Source organism: Rhizoctonia solani, chromosome 12 (genome assembly GCF_016906535.1).
Source record: "Rhizoctonia solani chromosome 12, complete sequence".
Classification (NCBI taxonomy): domain Eukaryota; kingdom Fungi; phylum Basidiomycota; class Agaricomycetes; order Cantharellales; family Ceratobasidiaceae; genus Rhizoctonia; species Rhizoctonia solani.
This window is the reverse complement of record NC_057381.1, coordinates 1,294,925-1,307,993: the sequence shown is the minus strand read 5'-3', so window position 1 is coordinate 1,307,993 and position 13,069 is coordinate 1,294,925. Positions and strand designations below refer to the sequence as shown.

Genomic DNA, 13,069 nt, shown 5'->3' with positions numbered 1-13,069 from the left:
CTTACAACTAAATTAGGATAGCAGCCACACATTACTTTCCTTCGTTGTCGCGTATGGTTATGTCTGGAGATGATGGGGTTCTGATCCCATCCAAAGCTGCTCCTAACTCAGGGGGTTCGTCGTGGATGGTTGTGATTGTTGTATCGTATAAGGACCGTTCGCCGGCAATCCTGATCCATCACTTCAGTTTCATACCGGTTCGTCCCGGGCTTCAACGAAGTGTGAAATGGGGCTTCAGAAGCGTATAAGACACTGGCTAACCTATCGCGCGCACATTAACGAAGACTTTCTATCTTGGCACTGAACGAGGTCAGCCAGCTCCTTACAGAAGCGACTGTAGTAGATGAAATGCAAGAGATGTTTCCAAGTCAAGTGTATCGGTCTGGGTTCTTGTACATGAGTGCTAGTAGTCCAGCTGTAAACGAAAGAGGTTCAATAAGATGATGTAGCACGGCGTGACACAGGGGGCTATGAAGGATGCATATCTATTCGGTTACTTCGTGTGGGATCAATATATATGTGTAGGTGTATGAGTACTGTGACAGTCATATTCATGACATGAGGGATGAAGTGATTTGGAAACTGACCTCGCAGCCGAAAGCCAGGTGCACGTTTGTCGGCCCTCGGAGTTCCTACGATCGCGGTATGTCAAGATCACGTCAGATGCCGGCGGCAGTGTATCATGAGAGGACCAGAGACGAGGTATAGAATATAAAGTAGTTCACGAGCAAGTTGAACGACAAGCACTGAAGATAAAGTGCTCACTCTGAACAAAATGTAATAGGTCTGGTGCAACCGGAGATAGATTCGTCGTTGGGCGCGCGACATTAAGCTCGGAACTATAATTGGGTCGATTTATCAAAGTTCATCCGCTTCCCCTGGCGTGGCTGTGCGACTCACGTGAACTAACGTTACTGTACGTGGCTCGGCTTCCCCAATTCCGAAGCAAACTAGACAACCATGAGCGAGCTTGCCGGTTTCTCGAGCAAGGGGACAGCAGTGACAGCGGTAACTGCAGACAACGCCAGCGCGGCTGACGTTGCTCACAACCCAACGGCGACGATCCAAGTGCCTGAAGAAGGGGATGAGGTGCGCCCCAATCTTGGATTACCCATGACCATGTGACTAACTGTCTTGTAGACAAACATCTTTTTGGCTGCACAGAGGGGAGACGTACCTCTCTTGCAGTCGCTGATCAGTCGAGGATTGGCGAGTGCCGCAGATCGTGATTCACAAAACGTAACGCCGTTACACTGGGCGGCGATCAATGCCCAACTGGCAGCATGCGAATATCTCATCCAGGCAGGTGCAGAAGTCGATGCTGTCGGAGGTGAACTCGTTAGCACACCCTTGCAATGGGCCGCACGCAATGGATACATCTATATTATCCAATTGCTCCTTCAGCATGGCGCGGACCCCTCGATCTGCGACGCGCAGGGATACAATACTCTTCATCTCGTCACACACTCTAGTGGAGTCATGGCTGTTCTCTACATGCTTCAGCATTTGGACAAAGTTCCTATCGACTCGCAGGATAGTGCTGGACACACTGCGCTCATGTGGGCTGCTTACCAAGGCGATGCTCTATCGGTCGACTTGTTACTGAAGCATGGCGCGAAGGTTTCGGCAGTGGATGCCGTCGGCCTTACTCCACTGCATTGGTCCGTCGTACGAGGGAATAGAATGTGTATCAGGCGCTTGGTCGAATCAGGAGCCGACCTTAATGCTCGAAGTCAAGACGGGAAGACTGCGCGAGATATGGCTGTTGAACTCAAGAGCATTGGTGCATGGCGAAAAGCGCTTGAAGAGGGAGGGTTCGAAGAAGATGGAAGGAAAAGTGCCAAGCCACTCAATGAAGTGGGTATCCTAACCGATTCGCCAAATCAAATCATGCTGATCGTTCTTCCAGCGAAACACGAAACTCGCTGTCTTACTTACGCCCACCGCCTTCCTCTATCTCATATTCAAAACTATTGACATGCTACCCTGGTACTCTGGCATCCCGCTCGCCATGGCTGAATTCTTTGGAATGCATCATGTAAGATTATCGTTCCTTTGCCAATCAACCTTTTGCCTAATTACGCCTCCAGATCATCTCCCGTGTCCTTCTGAACCACCAGTCTTATTCCGAGCCGCTAACCGGCTCGCCTTACTTTGCTGGAATCATCCTTGGTAGTTTGGTCTGGGTAACTTGGGGGTGGGCAACCATCCTCGTGCATGGTACGTCACGCTCGCCCCATCTCAACCAAGTTATACTAAAGCGAACACGGTTATTTAGCTCTTCCAGATCATTCACTAGCTCACCTCCTATACTTCGTATCCGCGTCTTTATGTGCATACAACTTCTTCCGCTCTATCACTCTTGACCCTGGGACATGTGCCCGACCTGGGAGCGCGGGGGAAATGAAAGCTGCAAGTTGTCCTCTTACTCCTGTTGATTTCCGCTAACGTCTTGGATTACAGATCATAGAAAAACTTGCGGGAGAGGGAAAACTCAACGGCCAAACGTTCTGCATCACCTGCATGGCTAGAAAACCCCTCAGATCAAAACACTGTCGAGTATGTGACAAGTGCGTCGCAAGGTTTGACCAGTAAGTTCTACTCTGCCCTTGCTTTTGAACGAGCCTAATTGAGGATGTAGCCATTGCCCCTGGGTGTGGAATTGTGGTAAGTAGATATAGTTGTTCTGTCCAAGCGCGTATACTAAGGCGATATTAATAGTGGGAGTGAATAACCACCGACAATTCATAATCTTTGTTTCGACACTTGTATCTGGCATCTTCTGGTTCAATTATTTAACCTGGCAATGTAAGTGATTTCTTATTTCCTATATGAATAACACCTGGCTAACCCGACGTAGACTTCGCATTAGATACACAGACTCCAACTCCCACTCGTCCACCTTCACCCTCCTGCATCCTCCCAACCGAACTCTGCGCCCTGACTGCCGCACATACATTCATCCTATCGCTCGCCCTATGGGCCACTCTCCAACTTTCCTGGACAGTCATTCTTAGCCGGCCAACTATGGCAAATCACGCGACAATGACCACGCTGAAGTCTCCAACCTAGGACGATACGGATTCATGGGCGGAAAGGGCGGAACCAGTCTCTCGGAGCAACATGGTCATTCACACAACCACAGTCATTCACACGTGCCGGGGTCATGGTCATAAGCACAAACTAGGAGGATGCTGTGGAGGTATCGTATCTGCCGTCATGTCTTTGACCGGACTCGAGCGATATACCAAATTCCGAGCCGGCGAGGGCCTCAAACGCGCCAAATCGGCGCGAAACCCGTTTTCGTTGGGTGTTGTGGCAACTGCACAGACTTTTGGACCGCGGGAAAGACACTCGGGTGGATTATAGGAATGTGTGGGATGTCCCACCCGAGGGCTTCCTAGAGGCTAAGAGGAGACGAGGGGATGATCACGAGGATTGGAACTCGGGTGCAGGAGGCGGCAAGTTGATGGGGCGGTTGAGAGCTATGATGGGTCAGGGAGCCGTATCGAGAGGGTACGAGCCTGTGAGGATGAGTGAGGGTGTGTAAGGAAGTTTGTATCTTATTTGGCTTTGAGAAGTAAATGTTGCCTGCTTTGATGAAATAATATAATATATGTGATACCAAAACTCGAAACGAAGTGCTTACAATTGCGCATCGATAGCACATGCTGAGAAATATCCATAGGATAAATCGATGGTTGGGTCGGACCTGAATCAAAATAATTCATTTTTTTATTCACCTTAGATTTACATGTATATTAAGTATTTCCTCATTTACAGCCATGCATCCAGACCAACCAGCTCTACCCTTCCCCACTCACAACCTCGCCAATCTGGTACACTTCTCCATCAATCAATCCTTTCGCCCTCTCAACATCTTCTTTTCGACTATGATAACCATACCGATCCCGCAGTTGAATGTCCGCGCCATCTCGAGCGGCTCCACGCCCCCTTCTTCGCGAGCCACCGGAAAACCGGGGGGTAAGGATATGTCGACACGTCGATACGCGCAGCGGTACCCTTTGGCAAAACTCGTGGGATATTTTCGACAAAGCCTCCGCCGGTTATATGCGCCAACCCTTTCAGAGCAGAAGCCCGAACGGCAGGGAGCAATGGTTTGATGTATATTTTGGTAGGTGTCAGGAGCGAAGATCCAAGGTTTTTCGAAAAGTCCCATGGGCAGGGAGAAGAATAGCTCAGGCCGGCGCGGGCGATGATTTTGCGAACAAGAGAGAAACCGTTGGAGTGAATGCCTGATGAAGCAAGGCCGAGAATGACATCTCCAGGAGCAATATTTGGCTTGGGGAGAAGTAAGTGTCGGTCAACTACTCCGACAGCAAATCCAGCGAGATCATAGTCCCCTGTTCATGATGTAAGACGCTAAACCGAGATACAGGAGGAAGCGCTTGCCTTCATGATACATGCCCGGCATTTCAGCAGTCTCGCCTCCGATGAGTGCACATCCGGCCTCCAAGCAACCGTCGGCGATGCCTTTGATCACTTGTGCAGCTACGGGAACATCCAATTTGCTGCACCCATAGTAATCTAGGAAGTAGAGAGGTTCGGCTCCTTGGACCACAAGGTCGTTGACCGACATCGCGACAAGATCAATTCCTAGATAATATATCAGCGTTAATTCCATGTAGGATGGCAAGAGCCATACCAACGGTATCGTGTACTCCAGAGTCGAGGGCGATTCTCAACTTGGTACCAACGCCATCAGTTCCACTAACTAACACAGGGTCGCGCATCCCGCCAAACCCAGCAGCTTTCAAGTCAAATACGCCTCCAAATCCACCGAGCGAACCATCGGCACCCGCCCGGCGAGTTTGACGAGTATAAGGCTTGATGGCTTCAACAAGCGCGTTTCCTGCATCGACTGAAACACCAGCTTGGGCGTATGTGAGACCGGACCCGTTTTGTGGAGCCAGCGCCCTATTGTTATGTTTTGATATAAGTGAAGAAAGGGGTCGGATATATGCGTCCTACCTGTGCGCTATATCTCGCCTGAAAGTTTTGCCTTCAAACTCAACTGCATCCACTCCTTTGTACGCTTTGTCTAATGCGTCGCGGATGGTCTCGCCGTAGGCAGCGACTGCGATTACTCGTCCACCAGAAGTCACAACTTGGGAGTCTTTTTTGGATGTCCCAGCATGGAATATAACAGTGTCTACGAGCAGGGATAGTCTTAACAAAAGAAAGGTTGGCAGAAAGCATCGCGAAACTCACTCTCTGGGACCGATCCTGTGGTAATGGCCCTGCCCTTGGGATAGCTGCCAGGGTATCCCTTAGAAGCCAAGATCACAGAGACAGCAACTCCAGGGCGTGCAGAAATCTTTACGCTATCCAATCGGTGTTCGACGCACGCCTGAAAGTGACGTAAACACTAAAAATATGTAAAATAGGCTGGAACTCACCAACAACACCTCGGCAAGGTCAGTGTCATCCGAGAGGAGTAACATTAAAGCTTCAGTCTCAGGATCGCCGAAACGGACGTTGTACTCGAGGACCTTGGGACCAGAGGACGTGAGTATGAACCCAGTAAAAAGCATCCCAACGAATGGGAAACCTAGTAGATTTACGGTGAGTACCACAAAACGATCAATTTAAGTGAGGCGTAAATTACCATCTCTACGCATTCCATCAATCGTAGGCTGCAACGTCTCCTTCATAATCAATGACATGACATCAGGCGTCGCCACTGGGGCGGGGGCATATGCTCCCATTCCTCCTGTGTTTGGGCCCGTGTCGCCCTCTCCAATCCTCTTATGGTCCTGAGCAGCAGGAAGAGGAATAATGGTGTACCCATCTGAGAAAGCGAGAACAGATATTTCGGGCCCAGTAAGGCACTCTTCAATTACCACTTCGTCTCCTACAAAATACAATAAGTTTTCGGCGCATAAACAAGGTCCCTTCATATCGTACCAGCGCTTCCGAAAGCCTGATCCAACATAATCTCTCTCAACCCAGCTTCGATTTCAGCGTCTGTTTGAGGCAAGAGAACTCCCTTTCCGGCGGCAAGCCCACTTGCTTTGAGAACTACCTTAAATCCACAGGTCTTGGCGTATGCGAGAGCTTCGTCAAACCGGGAGGACTTGAATGTCCGATATGCTGCAGTCGGAATGTTATGTCGGCACATAAAGTCTTTGGAGAAGGCTTTGGAGCCCTCCATTTGAGCCGCCTGTTGAGATGGACCAAATACTGGTATTCCGGCTACATAGGATGACGTTGGAGGTACTACGAATGCTCAATGGATTTGGCTACGCACCCTTCCTAAAGACGGTTTCAATCCCATCGACTAACGGTTGTTCTGGGCCTGGCAAAACGAGGTTCACCTAAACTTATTCAAGCGCTCAGTTTCCATATTACATTACGGATAGGTTTACATACATCGTTTTCCAAAGCAAACTTCTTCAGTCCCTCGAAATCACCCGCTCCAATGGAGATATTCGTTGTTTTCTGGGTTTGGGTACCTCCATTTCCCGGAGCGATAAAAATTTTACGGACCCGAGGTGACCTTTCGAGTCGCCACGCGAGTGCGTGTTCGCGACCTCCTCCCCCGACAATGAGAATGTTCAAGTCGGACATGGCGATGGTGGATGAAGTGATGAACCTGGATATGAGCTAAGCGCCGAGATGGGGCGTTTTTAGTGGGCAAATTTTTTGTTAGGCGCCGATACATCGCACCTTATCGCCGACCACTTTACCCCTTCCTTAATCTGACTTTAGGACAATGGCTAAGAGACCTGCTACGGAAAATGCCGCTGAGAATGAGGGTCAAGCATATTCAAAAGTACCGGCAACGGGCAATGACGCTCCCCGAAGGTCCATTTCCATAGATGAGATGGGCGAATTCGAAGACGAATGGGAGGATGAGTTGGAGAGTGACGGAGAGGTCGTGGATGGAGGCGAAAATAACGAGGATGATGATTCAAGTAAGCTGACTTATTTTATCTATTAACTAGACATTAAGCTTTATTAGAAATGGAGGTGGACGAGGACGTCACCCAGGCAGCTGAAGACGAAGACGAAGTTCCCGCAGCTCCAGATGTCTATTTACCTGGATCCCATAAACTCGCAGAGGATGAAGTATTGGAAGCGGACCAATCAGTATATGAGATGCTGCATCAGATGAATGTGACCTGGCCGTGCTTATCGTTCGACATACTTCGTGACAATCTCGGTGACAACCGACAAACATATCCTGCAACATCTTATGTCGTAACGGGAACCCAAGCGGACGTCTCATCCAAAAATGAGGTTGTGGTGATGAAGATGAGCCGTATGTGCAAAACTCAAAAGGACGATGGTGCGTTGTGAGTTTCCGTATTTCCAACTTTAGATTGTCGCTGACGCATATGCTGAATAAAGCCGATTCGGACGCTTCCGATGACGAGGACGATGAAGAAGAAGAGGACGCTATTCTGGAATACCGCTCTATTCCTCATCCAGGCGGAGTCAACCGCGTCCGGGCCCAGCCAATTACTTCCCTGTCATCCGTGACCACTCCGTACTATGCAGCTACCTGGGCCGAAACTGGAAAAGTCCATATCTGGGATATAAGACCCCTCATGGAAAGTCTGGATGTTCCAGGGTATACCCTCCAAAAATCACAAGCATCCAAACCTGTGCATACAGTTAATCAACACGGTCGTACCGAAGGTTTCGGGCTTGACTGGGGCACTCAAATCGGAGGTGTACGGCTACTTTCTGGGGACCTTGATGGGCGGATTTTCCTGACAACTGCGACTCAGTCGGGCTTTACAACCGCCCAAGCACCCTTTACGAGTCATACAGCGCCGGTCGAGGATATACAATGGTCCCCAAGCGAAGCAACTGTATTTTCATCATGTTCGTCAGACAAGAGCGTTCGGGTATGGGATGTTCGTGCCAAAGGCAAAAAGAGCGCGGCTCAGATCCAAAAAGCGCACGAAAGCGACGTGAATGTGATGAGCTGGAACCGGGGGACCAGTTACTTGCTTGCAACCGGTGGAGATGAAGGAGGGATTAAGATTTGGGACCTAAGGAACCTAAAGGAGTACGCTCATCTATCTGCTAATATTATTTTGATGAAGACATCTCATCTGACCCGACCTAACCAGAGCGTCATCGAATCCTCCGTCACCTGTGGCCCATTTTAGCTGGCACACAGCGCCCATCACATCGATAGAATGGCATCCTTCTGAAGATTCTATCTTTTCGGCCTCTGGGTCTGATGATCAGGTTACGTTGTGGGACCTCTCGGTCGAACAGGACGAAGACGAAGTTGGAACGAAAGAAATCCATACTGCCAATGGTCAAAAGGTGTGTATATTGATGGTTAGACTGATGGTCTGGCGCTGATACTATTCTGGTTTCAGCTTAAGGATGTTCCATCTCAGTTGTTATTCGTTCATCAAGGTCAGTCGGATGTGAAGGAGATTCACTGGCATCCCCAAATTCCAGGATGTCTCATTAGCACCGCATATACTGGGTTCAACGTCTTCAAAACTATTTCCGTTTGATTTACCGGCTACGTTCCTTGAAGTAAAAAGCTATTTGTTGTTTGGAAACCAATACATTGTATACATTATAGGATATAACCACACGTCGTCTATAAAGAGTAGAATTTACAAACGAGACGCCACCAAAGACGACTACACAAGCAATGGTTATAGATCACAACAATACATTCGGGCGACACAAGCTTATACACTACTGAAAACAGGGCTATGTCTTAATCTCAGTAGAACACAAGGTGGATAAATAGTCAAGAAGCGAAAGGTTCTAAGGAGATATGCGCGATCGTGGCCTTCACCCGAGCGTACTGTGTTCAAGGCCATGCGGGCGGCACTGTCACCTAGAGGTGCTACCTGCGCAGCGCTTTTATACAGTAACACCGTAGGAGAGATCATATCTAGCTCATGATCATTGAATAACCTTAGTAACCTGAACCTGTGCCCGGGTACTGTCTTGCATTATGTGAGTGGCTCTGGTGAGCATAAGCCATAAAGTCGCCCGTAATAGGAGTGAAGTTTAGGGTTTGTCCTAGAGCGCTTGGAGTACGATATAGGTTTCCAGAAGCATCGAATGGCATAGATCCGGAAGACATATTAGCAGAACTAAAATAGGTAACGCCATCTGCAGTCGCCGATGTGCTGGCCTTGAATAGGCTTTCGGGCTCGTAGGAAAACGAACCATCTGTCCTGGCCGAGCGTCCATTGCCCCGAGGTGAGTGGATGACTTCAGCGTATGCACTCATAGGAGATAGGTAGTTTACTAATGATAAAAATAAGCCCAAGAGTGCTTATATCATAGCTTGATAGTCACTCACGGTCATAGTTTGTCGGAGATGGGCGGCTATTGTCCGAGAGGTTCGGAGAGGTCTGCTCGTTATATGCTTGATTGCGGCGTCTGTTGTCGACTTGGTTTGGGTGCTAATGGGATGAATCAGAAACGAGCCTAATGGCTGCTATAATAGTTGCTCACATTTCGAAGCCAATCGGAAGCGATCCGAGAAGGGGTCGCGAAAGTATCGTCCATAAGATACTTGTTCCAAACCTCCAGAGTCTCCCACATTTCTTGGAATTTTGTCACGAGAGAACATGAAGGTGAACGTCGATGACGATACAAGTTTATGCTCTTTTCAAGCCTTTCAGAAAGTCTTCGTAATATTTCACCGAGTTCCGGGCTATAGTCCCTAAACTGTGATAGGTACTCTCTCGAAACGACTGGGGCGTTGGGGTCGCTCGCAGACAGTTCTACACAGTTTCCCTGGCTGAAATCCCCCAACAAAGCAGTCAAGGCGCCGAAGCAGCTGCAGCAACTTTCAGTATAGGTCCAATCGAAAGTGCTAATAAGGCCAACTTACATTCTCAAGCTCACACACCCCTTTTGTTCGGATCTCAGCCCCTCATAATCTAGTAGGAATCTTAGGAAGAGGTTGATTGAGTCAAGTGCCTGAGAGACTTCATGCATTTTGGCTCGCATGTCATGCGATTTGACACTTGATCGAACCATTATTCCTGCGTAATTCTTGGCGAGAGTGTACTTTGAATCAGTCCCAACATAGTCGTGGATCTGTGCTTCGTGTTCATGAGGGCAAAGGACCATCGATCTAAAATCTGAGGGAAATCTATCAGAATTTGCTTGATCGAGGCGATCGAGCACATACCTTCAGGGGTTGGGCGTCGTGATGACGACCCTTGAGACCTCTTTGACACCACTTGCCTGGACCTGTTGCTCGTCATGTTCTATATGCAACTTACGGGTTAGCCACCAGATCAGTTCGGCTGTTTCAATAACTTACACCAGACTCAATACTGGGTGAAGCGCTAAAGGACACCTGAGAGCTCGAATGTAGAGTAGGTACAGACATGGTGGTGGGCGGCAGGGGTGAGCACCAGCTTGAGTCTTCGTTCAAGGGGTCACTATCCTGGTACCCGTCTACTGAAACTAAGCCAGACGTACTAAAGGAACCTATATCTAGCGGGGACTGCAAGAAAGCGTCGCTGAACAGGGGTGCGCTCCCTTGGAAGAATGCGTCTGTCAAGTTCCGAGTTCGAGGTGGTGGGCACTTGGTGGCACAGTCCTGCTCTTGATCGAATTGATCGTCGCAGTATATCTTAGATACAGTATCCGATCCTGAAAGGCGAGAGTACGGGGATGTAGATGATTGGGACCTTCCAGTGAGTCTCATGCCGTTTTGACTTGAGCTACTGCGGGATTTCATAGCTTGTATAAGTCCGGATCCTTCTAGATATAAGAGAATGAAGGGCAGATTTATGAGAGAATCGTGGCGTAAAAAGACTAGCGCGAGGGTGCTGTTATAGGTCAAGGGCTCGGGCTATGTCCACTGGCGAAAGAATTGCCATTGCTCATCTTTTCACCTAATTGGGATCTTCGACGCGCTTGGCCTAAACGTGTAGATATAGATGAGCAAACATGCGAGATAATCAGGATTGTTGGAGGAGCAAGACACACTTAGATCGTGTCTGGAATACTAGATAAGTTGAGGCAAACCCATGACAAACGCAATACGCATATAGCGGGCGGCGAATCTCAAAGCATAGTGACTCATTCTGATACCATCAAGCCCCTAACATAGTGAAATCACATCAAGTAAGATTATCAAGAAGTACAACATAACGGGCTCCATGTACAGCTCTCCTCGTCGACACGGGTTTTCATGGATCAAATTACCCTAGATAGACATTGGTACGGGAAACGGGAGATTGAGAGCGTACGAAACGTGCATGGTGCCTATCCCACGAGGTACGACACAAAGCAGTTCGTACACTAGAACTTGCTTACTATATTTTAGCCGACTTTGATAGCATTAGCCCCACTAGGTGTCCATGAACTTTTACGTTGCACTGCATTAGCGCCCTTGCTCTTCCCTCGTGTTTTTCTCGTGCTTAATTTTTCGTCCTCGGAGTTTGGAATAGACCAAGTTTTAGGTCGATTAGTTGTCTCGATTTGTCCGGAGGTAGTCGAGTGCCGGGTAGGTAATCTCGACTGTGAATTTCCTATGTCATCATTTCCAGTGTTCTTGGCGGCCTGACGCTCAGCGCCCCTTTTCTGAGATGTTAATCAGAATGCATTGGATCAAAACATCAGACATTGATAGACGCACCCGTTGTTCATTCAATGTATGATTACGCGTCCGGAGCTTTTCTTTCCGTTGATCACTGTTTCCGCCGCCTCCAGCAGTCAGCTCAACATTGATGCGTCGCCCTGCCAGTTCGCTATGGTGTTTCCGAATCGCGACCTGCATGGCACTATGAGAGGAAAATTCGAGAAATGCACAACCCTTGCTCTTAGCAGCCTGTACAGCGGTTTGTGGTTTGCCGTTACGAGATTTGGGCGTAAGAAGTCTTATGGATGGCGCCGGTTCTGTTTGATATGAGAGATGTAAGATGTCATCATAGTAGATAGCAGATGAAACCAGTTACGCACTGCATTCACTAAAATGCTCCAAAATCTGTTCTTTTGATATGGAATATGGTAAATTACCTGTGTATGGTTATTGTTGCGCCCAAAGTAGTGGAAGTCAGCCGCAAAAGACCCACCAACGAATAAGATAAATCGCTTTAATTTCGCATCTCCGCCCGCGGCCTCGTTTCCACTCGAGTCATCGGTAGTCTTGACCGTTTTTCTTTTCTTAGGCTTTGCCTTGGGCGATACGCCGTTGGTGCCTCCCTGACTTTCATTCGTCTCCAGGGCTTGATCATCTTCCTCTAGCGTTCGTTTTCGTTTCCTATCGCCCAAGCTGCGCACAGCTGTCTCGGATTGATCAAGCGCTTGCTCATCGAAAGTCTTTTCTTGTCCATCTTGCACCTCAGGCTCGGGAACATCGGCGGGTTCTCCGTCAACGGGCTTTGAGTGACCCTTTCCTCTCCGTTCTCGAAAGGCGATGGCTTTCTTTTGCTTTTTTGTAAGTTTTGGTTCAGACGGCATGAGTTCCTAAATAGTAGAATTGAGAAGCAAGCCCCAGGTTCAGGATAAGAGATTGGAGATCAACTCCGCCGAGAAGCCAATGGTCGTAGACATAATAATCAAAAATTGACGAGCCATGTGATCACGTGGTGAGCAAAGAAACAAGCGCGCTATGCTCAGCCAGGACGAACCACATCTGTTTAGTGTTGAGATAATCCAAATGGACATGATTTTCAGGGTCAGTCAATTATTATCAAGCCACGATTTGAATCTCTCGGATCTCTCCTCGACTCGACCAACACTACCTGACAACTACTACGAGCTTTGCGTCCCTCGGAAACACACAATACCTACTCGATCCCCAACAAGCCTTCTAACGGGCGTGCCTCGGGTTTACAAGACGACCGAATTTGAAGCAAGGCATTATTCCTGCTGTTTGAGCTAACTGAGCTCACGAACATGGGAGGCGAGTAGCCTTCTCGTAAGGTCCGGTGACCCAGCAGTCGCTTCGAACTGTAGGGACGATTCGTCTCCAGCTGAGGGCCAATACCCAAGAATTCTCCAAGTTGCACCCCCCCCCTTAGCCCGAAAATAACAATCTGACACAAGTTCGGCCTTTGAATATCCCTCTAAAGATTCTCTATGAGCC

The 13,069-nt window shown here is 48.7% G+C and overlaps 5 protein-coding genes across 5 annotated transcripts; 2 read left to right on the top strand and 3 right to left on the bottom strand.

The window, feature by feature from the left end:
* Positions 1 to 960: 960 nt before the first annotated feature.
* Positions 961 to 3,550, top strand: RhiXN_11651 (ankyrin repeats; the record flags this gene model as incomplete). The annotated part of the gene is made up of 11 exons (XM_043331466.1): positions 961 to 1,089; positions 1,141 to 1,857; positions 1,910 to 2,038; positions 2,091 to 2,220; positions 2,279 to 2,433; positions 2,464 to 2,591; positions 2,642 to 2,667; positions 2,722 to 2,808; positions 2,861 to 3,006; positions 3,073 to 3,305; positions 3,370 to 3,550. The coding sequence occupies 11 exons, from the start codon at positions 961 to 963 to the stop codon at positions 3,548 to 3,550; spliced, it is 2,061 nt and encodes a 686-aa protein (XP_043184976.1).
* Positions 3,551 to 3,891: 341 nt separating this feature from the next.
* On the bottom strand, positions 3,892 to 6,591 carry RhiXN_11650 (phosphoribosylformylglycinamidine synthase; the record flags this gene model as incomplete). Its single annotated transcript, XM_043331465.1, has 10 exons — positions 3,892 to 4,364; positions 4,390 to 4,617; positions 4,667 to 4,938; positions 4,993 to 5,173; positions 5,233 to 5,371; positions 5,421 to 5,572; positions 5,630 to 5,875; positions 5,929 to 6,216; positions 6,272 to 6,338; positions 6,394 to 6,591. 10 exons carry the CDS (start codon positions 6,589 to 6,591, stop codon positions 3,892 to 3,894), a joined length of 2,244 nt encoding a protein of 747 aa, XP_043184975.1.
* Positions 6,592 to 6,736: 145 nt separating this feature from the next.
* Positions 6,737 to 8,507, top strand: RhiXN_11649 (histone acetyltransferase type B subunit 2; the record flags this gene model as incomplete). Its single annotated transcript, XM_043331464.1, has 5 exons — positions 6,737 to 6,938; positions 6,986 to 7,312; positions 7,375 to 8,041; positions 8,106 to 8,307; positions 8,364 to 8,507. The coding sequence occupies 5 exons, from the start codon at positions 6,737 to 6,739 to the stop codon at positions 8,505 to 8,507; spliced, it is 1,542 nt and encodes a 513-aa protein (XP_043184974.1).
* Positions 8,508 to 8,923: 416 nt separating this feature from the next.
* On the bottom strand, positions 8,924 to 10,681 carry RhiXN_11648 (RNA recognition motif domain-containing protein; the record flags this gene model as incomplete). Its single annotated transcript, XM_043331463.1, has 6 exons — positions 8,924 to 9,261; positions 9,317 to 9,419; positions 9,472 to 9,799; positions 9,854 to 10,106; positions 10,157 to 10,235; positions 10,292 to 10,681. 6 exons carry the CDS (start codon positions 10,679 to 10,681, stop codon positions 8,924 to 8,926), a joined length of 1,491 nt encoding a protein of 496 aa, XP_043184973.1.
* A 620-nt stretch (positions 10,682 to 11,301) lies between these two features.
* On the bottom strand, positions 11,302 to 12,441 carry RhiXN_11647 (RNA recognition motif domain-containing protein; the record flags this gene model as incomplete). The annotated part of the gene is made up of 3 exons (XM_043331462.1): positions 11,302 to 11,562; positions 11,618 to 11,752; positions 11,998 to 12,441. The coding sequence occupies 3 exons, from the start codon at positions 12,439 to 12,441 to the stop codon at positions 11,302 to 11,304; spliced, it is 840 nt and encodes a 279-aa protein (XP_043184972.1).
* Positions 12,442 to 13,069: the final 628 nt, after the last annotated feature.